The sequence below is a fragment of the Cibotium barometz genome, chromosome 60 (assembly GCF_041138505.1).
Source record: "Cibotium barometz isolate CiBa-2024 chromosome 60, ASM4113850v1, whole genome shotgun sequence".
Lineage (NCBI taxonomy): Eukaryota > Viridiplantae > Streptophyta > Polypodiopsida > Cyatheales > Cibotiaceae > Cibotium > Cibotium barometz.
In genome coordinates this window covers 9,545,434-9,565,271 of record NC_141105.1, presented here as the reverse complement: position 1 = coordinate 9,565,271, position 19,838 = coordinate 9,545,434, and the positions used below count along the sequence as shown (strand labels likewise).

General features: G+C 41.8%; 1 protein-coding gene across 4 annotated transcripts; it reads right to left on the bottom strand.

The window, feature by feature from the left end:
• Positions 1–5,324: 5,324 nt before the first annotated feature.
• LOC147604950 (uncharacterized) lies at positions 5,325–16,612 on the bottom strand. 4 transcript variants are annotated; one of them, XR_015265232.1, is made up of 21 exons: positions 14,939–16,612; positions 13,947–14,201; positions 10,272–10,396; positions 10,098–10,142; positions 9,806–9,887; positions 9,628–9,696; positions 9,381–9,551; positions 8,550–8,615; positions 8,398–8,466; positions 8,136–8,303; positions 7,970–8,046; positions 7,594–7,869; positions 7,338–7,483; positions 7,160–7,242; positions 7,038–7,082; positions 6,819–6,938; positions 6,650–6,701; positions 6,382–6,526; positions 6,234–6,298; positions 6,090–6,141; positions 5,325–5,857 (listed from the first exon to the last, which is right to left on the bottom strand). XR_015265232.1 is itself a non-coding variant. In XM_086794090.1 (21 exons), exons 1-21 carry the CDS (start codon positions 15,107–15,109, stop codon positions 5,774–5,776), a joined length of 2,292 nt encoding a protein of 763 aa, XP_086650216.1. In that variant the 5' UTR covers positions 15,110–16,612; the 3' UTR covers positions 5,325–5,773. The 4 variants fall into 4 exon arrangements, 3 of the variants coding, with proteins under 3 accessions (XP_086650216.1, XP_086650217.1, XP_086650218.1); XM_086794090.1 differs by having other exon boundaries at positions 6,382–6,452; XM_086794091.1 differs by having other exon boundaries at positions 6,382–6,452; positions 8,136–8,297; positions 14,939–16,603.
• Between the last annotated feature and the right edge of the window lie 3,226 nt (positions 16,613–19,838).

The following is a 19,838-nucleotide window of genomic DNA, read 5'->3' as shown; positions in this document are numbered from 1 at the left end:
GAGATCCTAGGATCTAAATGCTCTGATACCAACTTGAAAAACAAGATTTGGGAGCTCAAGACAAGTGTAAGATAAAGGCTATGGTAGACGATATGTGAGAAAAGACATTGTTTAGTGCATGAGAGAGAAGGGATTAGTGTGTTAATGATGGTGTTAGTGCATAAGCAAGTGATCACGACTTGGATAAGGAAAAAGTGTGTTCTTCTTCATTAGATTGTGGCTCTATATATAGCCAAAGGAATACAAAACATGTGGTTTCAAATGATGTCACTTCATCATCTTTATCCTCCACACACATTCATAATATCTCATCTCCACCATCTCACAACCCCCTTAGTACAAGAACTTGAGCATCTTGGCACCACATTTCCAACACCTGGCTCATGGTATAACCCATTTCCAACACCTGGCTCATGGTATAACCCATTGCCCAGACAACCCTTGACCTTGCAAGCAACTCCAATGATCTTTCATTCCTAAATCCTCTTATTCAACTCCAATTCAATACCAACAAAACCTCACCCTGGTTGATGTATTCATTATGCAAAATTCCAATCTCTAGGCATCACGTTATGAGATCAAGGTATAATACCCTATCGTGCAAAGACGTCCTTGACCTCCATCTACCTATGCCAATCATTCCATGGAGTCCTAGCACTCATTCCACCAATCACAGGATGCGGCTCACTTCTACCAAAAACCACCTCATGATTGAAGAACCCACGCCACTTCCACAACCATCAAAGGCTCTACATGAAGAACCTCTACATCACCTATCACTTTCCATGCCACTTCGACAAGCTGCGTGCCCCATCAGAGAAACCCTAAATCTTCACATCACTTTACCATGCATCTAGTTGCGAATCAGTCCCAAACTATACCACTTAACCTCGACCGCCAACGTCATGGCATATCGTGGACCATGTATACCTTCCACCCCCCTCACCACCAACTTGGGTTATGGGCAGATGTAGTCACCGTTAGGAAGAGTGATATATTAACCACTCTTTTGGTTAACATGGTTTTGCCTGTCGGACCTATTGTAAGGCGCTTTGCTATCTTATCCACTCAAACATGGGCACTTAACTTTTGTAAGACAATGCTGGACCATATAAAGTGGCCTTACCATATGCTTAATGTCAAATAAGGAAAGTCTATGGACTTAGTATACATAGCTTCTTAAGACTAGTAATAGAGGTCATACCATTTTTAAGTTTGGCCTGCCTAGTGTAGAAACTAGTCACTAGTCATTTTTGACAATAGGAAATACACAACCATTCCCTTGCAATAGTTCTCTTCGTCTTCCCTCTTCTTGTTTCGTTGTATGCTTTTGAATTCATGCTTGTTGATGGATGGATACTTGAGCAAGTTTGATTGTAGGTTTCTCTCTTCGATTAGTTTCTTTTTCCCGTGCTTTTTGTGAGAGAAAACCGTCACGAAGGACCATCTCTTCTTGCCTCCATCTAGCAATTTAGAGCTCTCCCTTCATCTCTTTTGCAAAGGAGCATTCCAGTGTGATAATGGAGTAAGGACGCGATGGACAAGCTCTAGCACCCACATTGGAAAGTTGCAGATTGTGACACCCAATGAGACATGATTTGGCAAGGCTAAGTTAAAATTTTGACAAACAATTATCAAGATAAGGTGAAGATTCTTGACTTGAACAATTATCAAGATAAGGTGAAGATTACGGGGTGGAATGATTGGGTGGGGGTAGCTGGATAGGGGGCTGGCCATGGTGCAGACATGAGCATGGTGGCAAGATTAAGCTCACATGGAGTTCGTGTGGGCCTTGATGGGGTGGGATAGGTTACAATTTGGGTAGGGGGGTTGGGCATGGTGTGGGCATGAACGGTGTAGGAGATCTTGACGGTGTGGATGGTAGGCGGTTTGAAAGATCTGGGTGGCAACGGTGTGAAAGCTGGGTAAGCGAAGCAAGTCTGTTTGAAGGGCTACGCGGTGTGGTATCGTGGCAATGTCGTTGCCATGGAGTGGGGTGTTGTGAAGATAGATGGTGTGGCTTAAAAAGCTATGTGCAATGGGGGAGAACGGTGGGCCACAAAGCGGTTTGGAAGAGCAATGGACCATAAGCAATGTAGAGGACAGATGGTGGAGCGGTTTTGGAGATGTGTAGTTGGACACTTTGGAGATATTCGGGTAGGACGGTGTAGATTGGGCTTGGTGGGGTGGTGTGGCAAGGCGGGGGTGGTATAAGAAGAGGGCTTATATACATTTAGCATAACACCCTAACACCCTAGTGCAACTAATAGTTGCGGGGGTGGTATAAGAAGAGGGCTTATATACATTTAACCTAACACCCTAACACCCTAGTGCAACTAATACTTGCTTAATATAAACGATTTATGTGAATTTGCAAAGAGGGGTATCCAAACGTGTATATAGTTCCAAATGCAAAGTAAACAATTGTGATTAGAAAAACTAAAATTTTAAAATAGATACAAAGCATGCATACACATGCTATGTGGATTTTTATAGAGTAACCTCCCCCAATATAAAATGTATACAAATTCTAGAAGGTGAGCACACTACAAGTTGATGTCAATTGACTTTGTAGGCAAAAGGTGATGCATATAAAAGGGTCTTGAGTCCTTTCAATTGCTCGTAGTGTGTAGGATCTCAATACAAGTCTGGATAATGTAGGTTGTTGATGAAGGTTCTTAATGGATGGGCTACTAGATCTTGACAACTAGTGTATTATCCAAATGTGATGTTTGCTACCTTCTAGGAGATACTCCCTCCCAATGCTTAGCAATAACCCCCATACCTAGCATTTATGATATGCTAAACAAAAACAATGGGACCCTAAGCTTAACAAAGATCTCTCTCTCTCTCTCTCTCTCTCTCTCTCTCTCTCTCTCTCTCTTTTATATCTATTAACAATTGCAAAGATAAAAAATGCCATACAAAACTTCCGAGTGCTACAACTATCGATATTGGAGTACTCCTATAATATCCTGCAAAATGGGGATGGAGCCAAGTACACTCTGTCAAGGAGTCATGTAAATTCAACCATTGTTCCTCCACTAGAGCTAACCTTTTACTCTCTCAACAATATGGCACTACTATATTAATGTCAAACGTTCTCTACTTTTATTCTTAGCATCTACTGTTGAGGTCTAAAATATGCCACTACCTGATAGATTAGGTATTGGCTCTTCCTCTATACCCTAGATATCACCATCTCGATGATGGATGTAAAACAATGCCTCTTTGATCTCTCCATTCCTACAAATCTACAAGCCATCATCTTTCGCCATCACCATACCAATTAGGGACCATACCAATTAGTAAGCACACACAAAGATAGGGAAAGAGGAACATCAACCAAAGACCCAAAAATTATTACACGAACCCATGAAACGACTAGCTCAAGAAAAAAGAAAAGCACCACATGCAAAGAAATGAATCATGTGGCTAGAGAGTTACAAGGTAACTATGTCTTCATATACACTCATAAGTCCATTGTCTTCATATATGCTCTCTACGTCCACAATTAAAACAAACATCTTGAACTAAAACATGGAAGGCCTCCTACCCCTAGGTGGAGTGTTGTACTGAGTGTGACCCCTAGGAGTCACTACAGATATGGTATTGCCTGTGTTGTCAATGCCAAATCGATCTTGGCAAAAGATCCAAATCCACTCCCAACCCAAGGCCACCGTTGTACATCTCCCTCCTATGTCACAAGAAATAAGCTAGTAATAAGCAACTATTACGTATCCAAGCTCGATCAGAGCCGTGGTTTTTATGAACAACTCACTCTATCTACATAGCTCAATCAAGCAAAGCCCTAGGCAACATTAATTTGGGAATCCATGACCCTGAATAGTGAGCCAAACCCCTCCCTAAGAAGACAATGGAAACTTCCTCATGTCTCATAATACATTAGGCACCCATAGAAATAGTAGCCTTGTGTCTTTCCCTCCAAGGAGGGAAGTCTACATATTTGACATCCCATACAATACTCTCCTTATATCCCCTCTCAGATGGCGTAATGAAAATCAAGGCTCCTCCATCGCAATCTACATGACGTGACATATGTCGAGATATCCAAGCTTCTAAATGAATTGTTCTTTTTCACTGCAAAAAGTATGATCCCAATAGAATTGCATTTTTTAGGATAATTGTGACAATGCAAGTCATTGTAACAACCTACATAGCATCACCTAATACACAAGCTAAACAAGAACTAGTACAAACAACATAGAAGGGTGCAAGCAAGCTCACCACCCAACACGGTCCTCCACATCTAGAAACCTCCCCCAAGCCATGAGCTAAGGCTCACTCCCACAAATCCATGCCAATCAGCCCTAGCATACCATGCCTATCCATACAAACAAGACCATCTATGATCCACCATGTCCACAACACAAGTATAATTCTTGGTCCAAGGAAAGACCAACTATCAAGCCATCATGATAATAACCCACAAGTCATTTAGTGACCACTGCTGCTCTAAATAACCATCCAATCATATATAGTCAATATCCATGGATTTAATAATAATAATCCCTAGCGAACTATATCAGCCTACTTTCGCTAATCTTGAGGCTCCCTTAACCCTGCCAAATTAGGCCTTAAACTTGAGGACTAGTATTAAGAACCTAACAACCATGTACTATGAGTGCAAGTAAAGTTTATGAGAGTGGATGAGCTTGTTAATATTTTAGTGGTTTAAACCATTGGGTATCCCTAGCATAAAACACCCTATCATGTTCCTCTACTAGTAACTTAGATGATTGGAGTGCATGCCCATGATATAGGCTCAATATAGAAATGTAGACTGAAAAAGTGCCTTCACTACCAAGAATGTTGCACCGAACTCCAATAACATAATGGGGTGTGGTACAAAGGGTCTACACGCGAGAAGATGACTTGCAATCTCTAAAGCCTCCTCCAGTCCTCTCCGACTCCCAAAAGGGAGCCCCATACATCATTGCATGTCATGGGTTCTTGTAAATGCAAACGCACCTGGAAGTAACTTCTCTTGAGAAGAACCAATGCAGCATCGGGCAGATAGTGAAAATATGATGACTGAAAAGACTCTCATACTATCTATATTATTTTGATTTCCATTGCATAGGATGTGTGTGTGGAGCAAGTGGCCTCTTAGAGATAGCCATCCCTCTCTAATAGAAGCCCCACCTGTTATCCTATGGCTGATCCATATTCCACGATTGGGTTCTCTGGCAGTACAGCACTTCATCAACATTGTACTACATTTGGTCTCTTGCAAATCTCTCTCTCTCTCTCTCTCTCTCTCTCTCTCTCTCTCTCTCCCCAATCCGGGGGTATATTCCAGATGTTTCAACTTCCTCCTTACTGCATTAACAAATCACAGAAGATTATTATGGAGCTGATGTACATACAGCTTCCTTATAGCTAATGTTGTAAATCACAGAAGAATATTATGGAGCTATGTACGTACAGCTTCGCTATAGCTAATGTTGTAAAGGATTCTTTGTTTCCTCCATAGTAATTATTATGCTCAGTTGATATATGCTCCCTTCTAACCCCTCCAATAAATCTCATACAGTTTCCGCCCTCCCAGGCATCAACGTGAGATAAAGACTTACGGTAAGCATACAGGAAGGCTTTCCACCTTCCAGTGCAAGCTTTAGATGCAAAAAATGAGCTTTGACTTCTAACACAAAGCCTTAGGTAAGCCTATTGCTTTGAATGTACAATACAAGAAATATACATGCGGCTAGGGAACATAATAGCACAGCCCGACAGCACAAACGAACTTCAGCTAGCTGTCCTCCTTGGCTTCATCTTCTCTCCGTATTCGCTCCTCCTCTTCTTTGTTGTATATGGCATTCAATTGTCGTTCAAGCTGTTCACCCATAATTTAGCAATCATAAAAGAAGCAGAAGCTTAAGCACATAAAACAATACTGAACCAAAGAGCACCCGCAAGAAGGTTTTGGTGTGCAACCTTCATGAAAATGTAATGGGGAAAATTAGGGTTTCTGAAGCCTAAATTTTCCAACATTAACATGGGATATGACAAGGACAAATCCTAGTACTACTATAGCGACCATCATGTGATAGGGAAAGACGGCATACCGAGATGTTCCTGAGCTTGAGTGTCTGCAACTCGTCCACCAAGCTTGTCAACCTAAGGAGCCGGACAGAGATAGAACATTTAAAGAACAACCAAAAAAGTGAGCTTGTTGATTCTTAAACAAATCATCATTATATCAAGACCACCTGTTCTGCAGGTCCGCCACCTGCTGTAAGAGTTCGTGCTCTCTGTCTGACGATATCTCCACATCCTAAACAAACACAGAACCCAAGGTTGAGGTTTGCCCATCAGAGAGAAAATACTGACAAGAACACCAAGCCTAGCTTTACTTACCAGAGAATCAGAAGTGCATGCCCCTGAACTCCTGTAGCATGGCTTTGAGCAGAAATCGCTGCCACGCTGAGCTGTTATACATGCAGACGTATCACGAACACATGTGAGGGGTTGCTTAGATATGCATCTTCCAACATTAGGGCACCTGCGCCAGTAGCCAGATAATACCCAATACTTTTGTACTACTGAAGGTCGCCACACCGTCACCAGTATCACATGCAAAAAGTCAGTGCAATAAAATCATGGTCGGGACTACAGACCATCTTACCTTGCAAATGTTCACCTCTGCCAATACTAGTTATCAAGCTCGAAAGCAGATCCTGTAACAAATTAGAACATAGTTACTTTACAAAACTTGCCAGTTTAACGGATTTACTTAACATGGCAGTTTAAACGACTATGCAAGTTTAAATTCTAACTCGTAGAAGTTGGTTTACCTGTTGAGAGACAGTATGCTGTAGAAGATTCTGCAAACATGGGAGTACTGCCGCAGTCGGGATCATGTTGGTGGGACCCGACATAGCAGCAGCAGATGACAAGGGTAGCTGTGGAAGCGCCTGCAAAAGGAACAACAGATCAAGTTGTTAATATAAACTTGGCATGCAAGCTTGTGGCAGCAGTTGATGCACAATTGCAAGCAATTAAACTTGGCTCGCCTGCATGCTCGCACTCCGTCGTGTAGCCATAGTTGATGCATGATCCTGTTTGAATGATAATGATCATTTATAACAGAACAGTGAATGACAGCACTAAGTTGTTACCAGGAAAAGGTATATACCTCCAACTCAACATCTGCAGAAGTTACTGAGAATCGGCCCTTCTTCTGTACATACAGTCCTTTGTCTGGGACATCCTTTGAGCCTGCTTACAGCAAAAGATATGTCAAGAAAAAGACAACAGACATCTGGCAAGTAGGATGAGATGTTTATCATAGTGTCGTTGCTACAAGTACATGCCTGTGGGTTGTCTTGATATACCGGACAATCCATTCATAAAACGATGGTCAAAAGGAGCCCCATGCAAGCTTAAAGGTCCGCTGTAGGCTCGTTCTCGATGATTCAACCGTGTCCGGGATGCATCGTCTTCAGCCCGGGTTGGTAACCTGTCCGGCATAATAAAAGCCTTGATTAAGTTGAGCTGTGTCATAGCTTAATCCTTCATTTCATCAGAGTTCCTTAATGGACACCCAAAAAGGCTTTAAAAAGTGATTACCTGTCATTATCTTTCTCTTCGTCTCGGCTGCGGTATCCGGCAAGAATGTACTCTGGTACCAAGGGCCCACTCGACGCACGGCGACCCTCTTGTTGCATCTTTCCTAATCTCATGTCCCTTTCTTCTAGCTTTTGAAGTAGCTTGTCCTCTTTCTTCAACTCTCCTTTGTTTGCTTCAGACCCTTTCAAAGCTCCAATGTGCTGTTGGACGTTAAGATCATCAGTTAATACTGGAACCTCTTCACCAACCACACCGTCCTCATGAACACCCAATGCTCTGCCAAAATTTAGCAAAATGAATGTACTTTTCAACAAACAGTTTCACATAAATCGGAAACACAATCATAATCAAACAGATAAAAGATATGAGAGTTTACTTAATCAATTCGTCAGAATTCAACTGGGAAGGAATCGGCAAAGGTCCCGATCGAACCCTTGTGAAGGGCCCACTCGCCTGTAGAGGGCAAATGTGAATTAGTCTTTCTGTACTGTTAGCAACTGTGAAAAGTAACGAACTGCTGGCTGATATGATCGCCCACTTACGTCAGTGGCAGTTTCTGCACTAAGAGAGTGTAGTATCATAACAGGAGTTTGTGCGTCATTTATGCTGTCCTGAGAGAAGCTTGTCTGCAGTGCAGACGACACTTTATTGGATGTATCTGTGTGTTCAAGCTCATCTTTCCCAGCAAAGCAACCATCATCATCCTGCATCTATCCGTTTAAATAAACAGTCAGAAGCAATTAAAGGCATCCCATAAGAGAGAATTGCTGTAAAAGATATCAAAAGCAAAGACATTAAACTTACTGATGCAGCTTGCGCTTTTAGATCTTCTATATCAAAATTCCAACTGCTCACGCCCCGTTTGTATTCGGTCTACTCCAAAAAAACTCATGTATTTAAGTCAAGGATGGTATTCAATGCAATCACTATTGAGCTAAATAATCCAGACAGAATACCTGTGACCTCTCCTCTTTTTCATCAAATGGCATCTTCTTTTGAGCAAGCCTCTCAGCATCTTTCACCTAGTACATCAAACAAGGTACAAATCTCACCTATTGCAATTTGTTTCTAGTCCCTTGCCTACTTTGTAAGCTTTGGAGCTGTATGCATATATGTATTACGCATGCGAGCAATGTAAATATGTATGTATGCATGTGCATGCAATAAAAGTGTGCATGCGATGGATGTATGCATATATGCATGCAAACACATAGCAATGGATGTATGTATGTATGTACGTATATACGTGTATGTATGTATGCATGTGTGTATGTATGTGCATAGGTATGTGTGTAGGTACACACGTACGTATGCATGCAGGGTTGTTTCCGTACGGCATACGACGCCTTATCGTACGGAATACCGTATGGTACAGTATCGTACGTACTCGTATGGATTTTTTCGGGAATAAAAAAGTCCAAATTTTCTTTTCCCAAAAAAAAATATTTTTTTTGGGAGGTAATGGTCTTCTTTTTGCTTATCCATGGCTGTTTGAGCTTCCTCTGTATTATGATGCTTCCCTCCTTTCTAAAATACTCCATATTTGGACTTGAAAATACCTAAGTTTATAAGTATTTTTTTTTAACACCGTATTTTATCGTACGATAAGACAAAAAAATTTATATCGTACCATATTTTCCCGTGCAATATGATATCGTACGAACCATACGGTATCGTACCTGACAACTATGTATGCATGTATGTATTAAATCAATGGATGGATGCATGGATGCATGCATGTATAGAGTACATTTGCAGGTTTCATAACTAGAGTTTATAAAGCATACCTTCAAATCCCTGAACCTTTGCCCAAGTGGAGCCAAGCCATCAAGGACAGCACGAACAATGTAGTCACATGATCTGGCATGCTTGAAGAAAGAGTGCCTCAAGAGCTTTTCTGCAGTTGGTCGCTTAGCGGGGTTCTTGACCAGGCACATCGCAATCATCTCTTTGAAGGACTACAAACGTGCAATTGGCATCTTCAATCGATTAGCTCTGAAAAAGTCACTCAACCATATGATTACAGCACAATACCTTTGAAAACCTTTTATCTCTTTCATAATCAAGACCAGGAGGTGCATTCTGCAGAGTCATCAATAGAACCTGTATTCACAATTTAATAAAGGAGTACAAATGTCGGTTACCCATCCTTCCAAGATGGGACTTCGAAAGCATCATTGAATCATCCATAACATAAGAGAGCCACATTAACCTTCATAGGCGGGTACTTTGAGAAGGGTGCGTGACCGTGTGCAAGCTCCAACGCTGTAATCCCAAAAGACCATATATCAGCCCTGCAAATACCCCCAAAAAAAAAGTAAAGAAAATGCAATAATTACTAAGGGCTTACCGAGATCAGACAGAGCAGAATTAGCTCATATACATGGTAGCTCATAAAACTCTTTCTTAAGACTATTTTTTTGAAAATTAATTATGTGAAGGCTCTTGCTTGCTAATTGAGGTTATCATAGCCCACTTAACCTCATATTAAGATGAACACTCACTTAAAATCATAGCCATGAACCTGCTCCAACACTTCAGGTGCCATCCTGCAAGGAGAGAATCTTGACTAAGAAGGGTGAACAAATGATTTCCTGAGACTGACAAATGCATTTAATATAAAATGTCGCAATAACCATGCATCCAACTCATGCAGCAAAGGCATGTCATGTAAGCACCAGCAAGGAGTTCCAACGAATGTATTTCTTGAACGTTGTCTATCACCCGTGTCAAACATACATGCCGACACACCAAAATCGGCCAACTTGACAGCACCAAAAGCATCAATCAAGATATTCCCAGCCTGCAGGCACAAGTGTTGATCAGTAATTTCAGACTGATACATGCCTGACTAGGGGGTCAAAGAAATTATTGCTGAATTTGATCTAAACTAAACCTTACTCAAATATAAGGGAAAACAAAAAAATACTCTATGCGCCCCAATTTAGTTATTATTCAAGGATATTTAGTATTTTCCTGAAGCTCATTGGAGAGAGAGAGAGAGAGAGAGAGAGAGCGCGCATGTGTTTGCCAAGGATATTCAGTGTTTTCCTGAAGTTCATTGAAGAGAGAGAGAGAGAGAGAGAGAGAAGAAGAAGAAGAAGGAAAGGACAGGGACCCGCGGGGGTGGGGGGCTGAGGGGGGGGGGGGGGGGAGAGGGGTGGGAGAGAGAGAGAGAGAGAGAGGTCATGGAGAGAATGAAGATGAGATGAGTCTTTTAATGTCCTAGCCAGGCCAGCCGACCACGGGGACTTGAACCTGAGATCTCTCAATCAGGTATACAATGCGTAAACCACTACAAATGAGAGAGAGAGAGAGAGAGAGAGAGAGAGAGAGAGAGAAGGAGGGGGGGGGGGGGGGGGGGGGGGGGGGGGGGGGGGCTTTGTAAACGTAGTATAGAGACTAAAAGAAGAAGTCAAGTGAAAACTTAGTCCTGCCTAAACTTCTTCCAACTTCTTTTTGCTTCCTTGGGATACTTCCGAAACTTCTTTCTACTTCCTTGGATACTTACGAAAATGCTCAAGGGCTTCAAAATTGGCACCTCCCTTGTCATGAAACTTAATCATATACCTTCATAAGGTCAGAAAAATCTGAACTTACGAATTGAGAGATTTGAGAAAGAAATAATAGTGAAGAAGGACAAAGACAAAAACAAAGCATTTGAAAGATCAAAAATAAATAAACTAACAAACCTAGCTACTAAGGAGAGGAAATCAAAAGATAATATCAAACAAAGACTTCTAATTAAGACATTAACCAAAAAAAAACAAACAAACAAACAAACAAACAAACAAACAAAAAACAAAAACAAACAAACAAAAAAAAACAAAACAAAACACAAAAAAACAAAATAGCAAAACACAGAACTGTAAACTCTAGACCTAAAGCAGCATTTGAAAGATCAAAAATAAATAAACTAACAAACCTAGCTACTAAGGAGAGGAAATCAAAAGATAATATCAAACAAAGACTTCTAATTAAGACATTAACCAAAAAAAAACAAACAAACAAACAAACAAACAAACAAACAAACAAAAACAAACAAACAAAAAAAAAACAAAACAAAACACAAAAAAACAAAATAGCAAAACACAGAACTGTAAACTCTAGACCTAAAGCACTAAGAGCTAGAACCAAACATTAAGCTAAACTTTGAAAAAAGACTTCAACTCAAAAGTGCAACCATTAACTCCAATGTCTGTCCGAACATGAAGTGTAGGTTCATCAACTCTATCATGTATAGCGTGGACGATAAGCTATGACATCCCTACTCACGTCATCAGTGCCCAAGAGTAGGTGCAGGTTTGTATAAGGTTAGTCTAAAAGAACATGCTTTATAAAACCAGTAAACTGAGTTTCTATCACTCTCCGGAGGTGATAGAAATGCTTCTAAAGCCCACTTGTCTCTTTTCTCAAAGTCCTCCCCCCACCCTTAACCCCCAAAGGCCACTAGTGCTCACTTACCCCAACCTCTTGTCCAGTCCCACACACAACACAGCATATTCCTGCTGTTGCAGGCTGACACAGTTTTTAGAACAACTCTTCTGAATTGCAAGATAAACACACAAAACGACCAAGGAGGGCTTGTGAAACCAACACTAAAAAGGATTGAGTTTTTCACTGGATCACTCGATCAGCTTTTGCTTGTAAATCTCAAACACCATGGGAAACCCCCGATACAAATGTGACCTTATACACATATAAGGTGAGAGAGTCCTTAGCATAAGGGCCGCTTGAGACCCTAAGCCACAAACACATCCCCTGCACATGGCCGTTGGCCTGATCAGGTGCCATAGAGGGCATCCATTAGGAGCGCATCCAATGGAACCAATAGCTTCCAGATTAGGAAGACCAGGCCCTCCTTCCAAAAGTATCTCTTCAGAGAGAAGATACAACCCCCTAGATGGCCGTCAGGAGGAGGAGAGGTGGGTATCGCTCCCTCCATGGCTGGTAGCTCTTGAAGGGAGACTTTTACAGAGAGGGAGGATAGTCCTTCATATTTAATAACTGTTAAAGTATGAAAAGCCGACAGTCCAGAAAATGCCACCCAGTCCAAGGTACTGCAAGCTTGGATCTAAATTCAGACTATTTATGATATTTTGTTTGGGAAAACGTGTGTTTGAAGGGAGACTTTTACAGAGAGGGAGGATAGTACTGTATATTTAATAATTGTTAAAGTGGGAAAGGCCAACAGACCAGAAAATGCCACCCAGTCCAACATACTGCAAGCTCTGATCTAAATTCAGTCTATTTATGAAAAAAATATTTGGAAAACGTGTCCCAGCCCCCCGCCCCCCTCTTCCGCAGTAATGAAAAGTGCCCCTTAACTAAAGAGACTTAAACAGAAAAGTGAAGTGACCACTTAGTCTTACCTAGGCAAGCCAGAAAATCATTATGACTTCTTTAAACTTTAAAATTGCAACTCCTTTTCCATAAACCTTTGAAGCCCATTTGTCTCTCTTCTCAAAGTCCTCCCCACACCCTTGGACCCCAAAGGCCACTTGCGTGTGGTCCCTTACCCCAAACTCTTGCCCAGGCCCCCACATACACACAACACTGCATATTGCTGCTTTTGGAGAGGCAGGCACAGTTATCAGAACAACTCTTTTGAATCGCAAGATAAACATCATAAAAGGAGCAAAGAGGGCTGTGAAACCAACAGTAAAACGATTGGAAATTTTTACTTGTATTCAAAGCGATGTACACAGATCTCTCAATCAGCTTTGGCCCGTAAATCTCAACACACCTTAAGAAACCCCCAATCACCCATGAGGAACCCTCAATATGAAGACAAAACCATAAACACATAAAAGGTAGAGAGTCCTTAGCATAAGGATGGCTTCAGACCCAGTGCCACAAACACATCCCATGGACATAGGAGCGCAGGCTGATCAGGTGCTTCCATATCAGAAAAACGGGCCCTCCTTCGAGGAGTGTCTCTTTGGAAAGAAGATACAAGACCCCAGAATGGCTGTCAAGAGGAAGGGAGTTGGGTATCATGAACTACATGGCTGGCAGCTCTTGATGGAGGGAGACTTTTAACAGAGGGGGAGAATAATCCTTTATAATTTAAAATTTGTTAAAGTGGGAAAAGCCATAATGGAGGTCTAAAAGACCAGAAAATGCCACCCACTCTTAAGGCAGTGCAAGTGGTAATCTAAATTCAGTCTATTAATAATTTTTTGTTTTACACGAGCTAGAATCTTTAGACCTCCAGTGTCCCCCCAACACCCCCCCCCCCCAAAACAAAAACACTGCCAAGCCTTCCTGGTGCATACAAATTTAAGCTTAGTGCACCTTCACACAAAATATACACAAACAGTGAATTTCTTACACATAAAAGCGAAGTGCACCTTGACATCACGGTGAATATGACCATGGCTATGCAGATATTCAAGTGCTTTGAGACACTCCTTCAAGACAGTAGCAATAATGGGTTCCTCAAAGCCATCTGAATAAGCGGACTTCATAATGTGGAGGCATGAACCTCCAGCCATATAAGGCATGACAACCCACAAGCTGTGCTCCACCACAAACGAGCAGTATGCACTCAACACATTTGGATGGCTGATCAAGCTCATAGTCTGAGCTTCTCGTCGTATGTCATCCTGCATAAAATGTAAGCTCATAAAAACTTAGTGCTCTATACTAACTTTTACCTGCAAGATAGCAATTGCTTAACGGGTCCCGTGAGTTGACATGTTTAGATACATTTTTATGGAATGTTATCTCACAATTAATATTTCATATTTCAAAAGTGCATGGATAGAAAGTAGATTAGATCGATATGTATCAAACCTAAAATATTATCCAAATTAACAAAAAATACAAAAGAAAGCAAATTCACCAGTAAATACAATGTTATTCTTCTCGGCTCTGATTTACTGTGTATGCACGTGTGTGTTGTGGATGTGTGTGCGTGCCTGCCTGCCTGCCTGCCTGTGCATGTGTGTGTGGATTATTGTTTTAGTCCTGATCTTCACCACTAAGAGCTTATCACAATTGAGAACTAGCTCACTAGAATCGTAAAATGAGGCAAATACATAATCTTCATGAATGCTTTCATCACCTGAACGCATTCAAGTCTATTATCCATGCAACAATGATCTATCACACACAAGTGTGCAGACATGTAATCTTGCTCAACCTACACAAGTGCCTTGAAATTCTCTTTCATGATGCACTTCAAACGTTTAAAAACTCGATCAGAACTTGATCTTTTACAAAACTAATGCAAACAAGAATCATGTTCAAAATCATGCACAAAAAGGAAAAGAAATGGCAGTCACTTTCTGTACGCAAACTCAAATACTAGAAACACAGAGAAATGAATATGAGCACCAACCAGACTGCTGTTGCATCTCTCCATGTCAAGTTCTTTGATTGCCACTATCTCATTCAATGTGATGCATTTAGCCCTGTAGACAGTAGCACTTGCACCCTGGCCAACCTCTTCCAGTAACGTATAGGACGACGCTGAGAGAGGGTACTTCTTTCTGTCTACCTTTTGCTCCATGTCTATTCTAATCAAGATAAAACCACACCTAGAGTTCCAAACACTGAGCTCAAATGGCCATTACAGAAATCCTAGCCAATAGTATCCAGATTGAAGATGGTTATGCTGATTCAGTTTTCTTCCTGTCGGAAGCACAAAAAAAGTTGTCGATGTCTTTGATCATACGTGCAGGTAGAAAAGAACTCCAGAGTTAGCCTCAACCAGAGCTTACTAACTGGAAGAAAACCAGCCCAACGCACTCTGACAGGGGAGGATCGCCTAGATCACACAACCAGCTAGCGGCAACAAGAAGTTGACCTAACCGCACCTGAGAGCTGAGGCTTGAAAAAAATGATGCTGTAACAGTAATATAATATAACAGTGCAGAAAGACAAAGGGCTAATGGCAAGAGTTGATGATGAGGTAAAAGCGCAATAAAGGATTCACCAAATCCTTTTGTATCAAAAGAAGATCTCTGGCTTCAGCTCAGCATCTCTACATCGATCTCCATTGTGCTCTGATATAAGTAGAGCCCTGTTTTAGATTGGATTCCACGACGGGGAAGGGTGGAGCTCTCAGACATGTTCAAGGATCGCCATTTACATGGAGGAGCCACTTACTGTGGAGGAATTCCGGGCCCATTTCACAACAAGGACGAGCGCCCCCTAAATGAGAGAGGCACAGCCGCAATCTGTCCCAAGTTTTAAAAGTAGATGGAGACCATAGCCTGGGAGAATATAGATGGTGCCACTTCTCTTTTCTATGCTTAACTTTTTCCAAATCCAGACCTCCCCTCACAGCTATATGCTTTCTGATCGCCTGTGGTTATGGCAAATATGTGCTTTAGCTGTGGACATGGCAAAATCCATCTTATTGCTGCGCGTTGCCGGCGTGATAGTGATGGTAAATAATTTGATGTGGAGCAGAAGGTCAGCTTCGATCTGTTCACAGGCCTTAATCTAAGAATAATCCACCCTTAACCTAAGGCTAATCCAGACTACCTTGTCTTGCATGCTCATAGACTTTGGGGGTTTTCAACGCCACGCCTGCCCGTACCTTCTCTGTTAAAAGCTCCCCCACCCCTCAAGCAAAACCCAACTCCACCACTGTTATGTCGCCGATGCAGGCTCCACCATACCAAAAGAGACATCTCAATAAATTCTCATCATGATCTCATCTTTGCCGCGATCCCGTGCATCAAACAAACCCTCCATAGCCGACCACAACCGGCGAGGACCACCACATAGCTTTTAACCTTTTTCTAAAACATAATCTGCAGAAAAATACGCCACTAGAACCTGCTTGACATTTGGTCCAAGCCCACTTACCGCAGAGAACCCTAGAATGCCATGAAAGCTGAGCTCGAGCTCAAAGAATGTGTAATTCCCCTCATGATGGAAGTGTGCACTCTCGTTGGAAGACTCGGTGTAAATACACCCCCTGTTGTAGTAGGTCGTGTGTGTGCAGAGAGCGCAGGACATTCCCTTCTAGGGCCCATCTCTCCTTGCTTGTGCAAACATGTTTGTTTTGAATGTGGTATATTAATGTGGTATATTCCAAGGTATCTTCGTAATATTATTCCAAGGTAATATTCTCTTCTTGTAGATGTCCGCATGCATTCCGTGTGTCGATTGTTCTTGTTGCATGGTGCACGCATGTCGATTGCTCTTGCCAGCTCATAATGGGCTTCTCTTTTTGTAGATGACCGCATGCATTACGCATGTCGATTGCTCTTGTTGCATGGTGCACGCGTGTCGATTGCTCTTGCCAACTGATAATGGGCTTCTTCTCTGCGTGGAGTTTCTGGGCGCTTCTCTGCATGGAGCCTCTGGGCGAACGTCTACTAGGAGGTTCTAGGCGATTTTGTGGTCCGCTTATGACGTTTTCCTTGCCAGCTGATCGTGGGCTTCTGGGCGCTTCTCTGCATGGGCTTCTGGGCGCTTCTCTGCATGGAGCTTCTGGGCGTTTCTCTGCGTGGAGCCTCTGGGCGAACGTGTGCTAGGAGGTTCTAGGTGAATGTTTTAAATGTGGTATATTCACAATATTCTCTTCTTGTAGATGACCGCATGCATTACGTGTGTCGATTGCTCTTGTTGCATGGTGCACGCGTGTCGATTGCTCTGGGCTTCTTCTTTGCGTGGAGCCTCTGGGCGAACGTCTGCTAGGAGGTTATAGGTGATTTTCGTGCCAGCTATTTCTACGCTGTCCTCTTATATGGTCGTGTTGTTTTGTTGTGCATGCCATGTTTGCCTCGGCATGCCTCAGCGCTCTCGTAGCCGGACAAAGGCGTCCTCGCCTTTGCAACTTCCTGGCGAACCTCCTCCTCCACAGCCGCCCCCGCTGGACTCCAACAAGGAAAACGTGCCTCCTCGAATCCTTACGCCTCTTGAAGGTCCAGCCGGTTTAGAAAATTTGAAAGGTGTCAAACGCAGAGCTCGCTCCTCTAGTATGTAAATCTCTGCGTACATCTTCTGTACGTTCTCGTATCTTTGGTATGTATTTTTCTGTTGCTTCGTCTTTCTTGCGCGTTTTTTTTGTGTGTGATCGTTTCTGAACATCTGTTTGTTTTAAAATTATGCTCGTCGACATGTTCGTGTGCATGTTTGCTTTCCTTTCTGTCTTTTCTGTTTGAAATATCTTAAAACAAAGTTTGCATTCGTTTACGTATTTTCTGTTTGAAACACGGTGGAGTAAGTGACTTGCCACGTCGATATATCATATTTTGTATCCTAAGGTATCTGCTGAAAAATAAGTCGCAAAAATGCACCAGTCACAAAATCTCAATATGCACCAGTCACAAAATCTCAATATGCACAGTCACAAAATAGGGCATCCTAGCATTTCTTTTGCTTTTAATTAATTAAGCAAACACTTTTGAACAAGAACCTTTGCAAAAACTAAGGATATGTTCTCTCTAATGTTTTTTGTGCCGCCTAGCCCAAGAGGAGCGTGTTTTCTCCTCTTCTTACCCCTTTCCTTCCCTTGGCATCCTCTCACTCAGCCCTTGCATGCATGCCACCTGGGAGAGAGATAGACGCTCCAATTGTTTGAGGAGGATTTTGAGAACAAGATAGAGAGCGAGGGAGAGGGAGAGGGAGAGGTGTTGTAGTATGTCCCCTCTCAAGCGTCATATGCCTAGAGAGAGAGAGAGAGAGAGAGAGAGAGAGAGAGAAAATTGTGATATGCGATGGTCTGGGGGAGACATAGAGAACACATGCAAAAACTCTCATGCATGTGGAAGGCAATGCGCTATATAGAGAGAAAATGTCTCACTCTACCATGTTGCTGGATATGACACTCGACACTTTGTGAGAATGAACCACTTGATATGAGAATGTCTCACCCTACCATGTTGCCGCATATGTTACTCTGTGAGAATGTAATGTGAGAATATACCACCTCCCCATGTTGCCATTTATGCTTCTCCATAGAGAAGAAAGGTAATCTAGGGCAAGGCCAATCAATTACTTATCACACTAAAGCCAAATTTTCATCCAATAAAGTTATGGACAAGGTTTTTAACAATGGTATTGTATCTTGGGAAGCATACATATTGCCCAACTAGTCCTAATGCCCAAGCAAAAGCATGCCAATTTGCAAGGTTGTCTTAAACGTGATCTATTATTGGCTATCCTTTTTTGGCTTTCGCAACTTATGAGCTTGGGTGGTTAGTAACGAGATGTCAATTCCTAGGCATAAGTACCAATTTGGAAAATATATTTACAAATCGTGTAAAGATGTTCAAGCTAAGGCATTGATCAAGTGGCTCTCTCAATAAATCAAACATTGACACTACGATTTGGTTGTCATTCTTTACCTCTCTTTTAGCTATGTACCTAGCGTACGAAGGCATTCAACCCACTGGTGTGATACTCGCTTAAAAAGTTTGGAAGGGCTCTACTGTTAGTCTTTTGCTTCAAGTGAGGCTAGCTTATGATCCTTAGCCATGGTTTTGAAGTCTTTTAATTTTCAAAAAGTTCCTTTGTTTTTGTAATAATCCAAGCATGACATTAGAAGTCCATTGTCAACCTCATAACAACCTTCAAGTGAGGTTAGCTTATTATCCTCGGCCATGGTTTTAAGTCGTTTGATTTTCAAAAAGTTCCTTTGTTTTTGCAATAATCCAAGCATAACATTATAATTACCTTATGTTCATGTTTTTGCAATAATCCAAGCATAACATTATAATTACCTTTGTTTTTGCAATAATCCAAGCATAACATAATTACCTTATGTTCATGTTTGTGTATTTTTTATAGGAGATGATCCTAGAAAAAGAAGATGTTTTTAATGACCCTTTACCCCAAGTACCTCCCTCCCTCTCTCTCTCTCTCTCTCTCTCTCTCTCTCTCTCTCTCTCTCTCTCTCTCTCTCTCTCTCTCTCTCTAAATCAAGATTTTCCACCTTAATAAGTCACATCCTCATCCCATCACACCACGCCACCACTCCAAGGTTGTACCTCCACTACATACCTTGATGGCTCCATTATTTGTCTCCCTCACGAGATCAAACATGAAAAAAACTCAACTTTATCTTTTTTAAGTAGCAATGTAGTAATTCTTCAATTTGTGAATCCTTTCACTTTTTCGTAAGAAAATCTTATTGACCATGCACTTTGGGCGGATGGTTTTCTTTGTTAATAATGGTGGTAAACCTAACAATATATTTATGTGCATCGTGTTACCTCAAAGGGCTAAAATGTTTGCTACATGGTTATGCCTTGCGTACGTCCAAGAACTTTCAAGGGCTT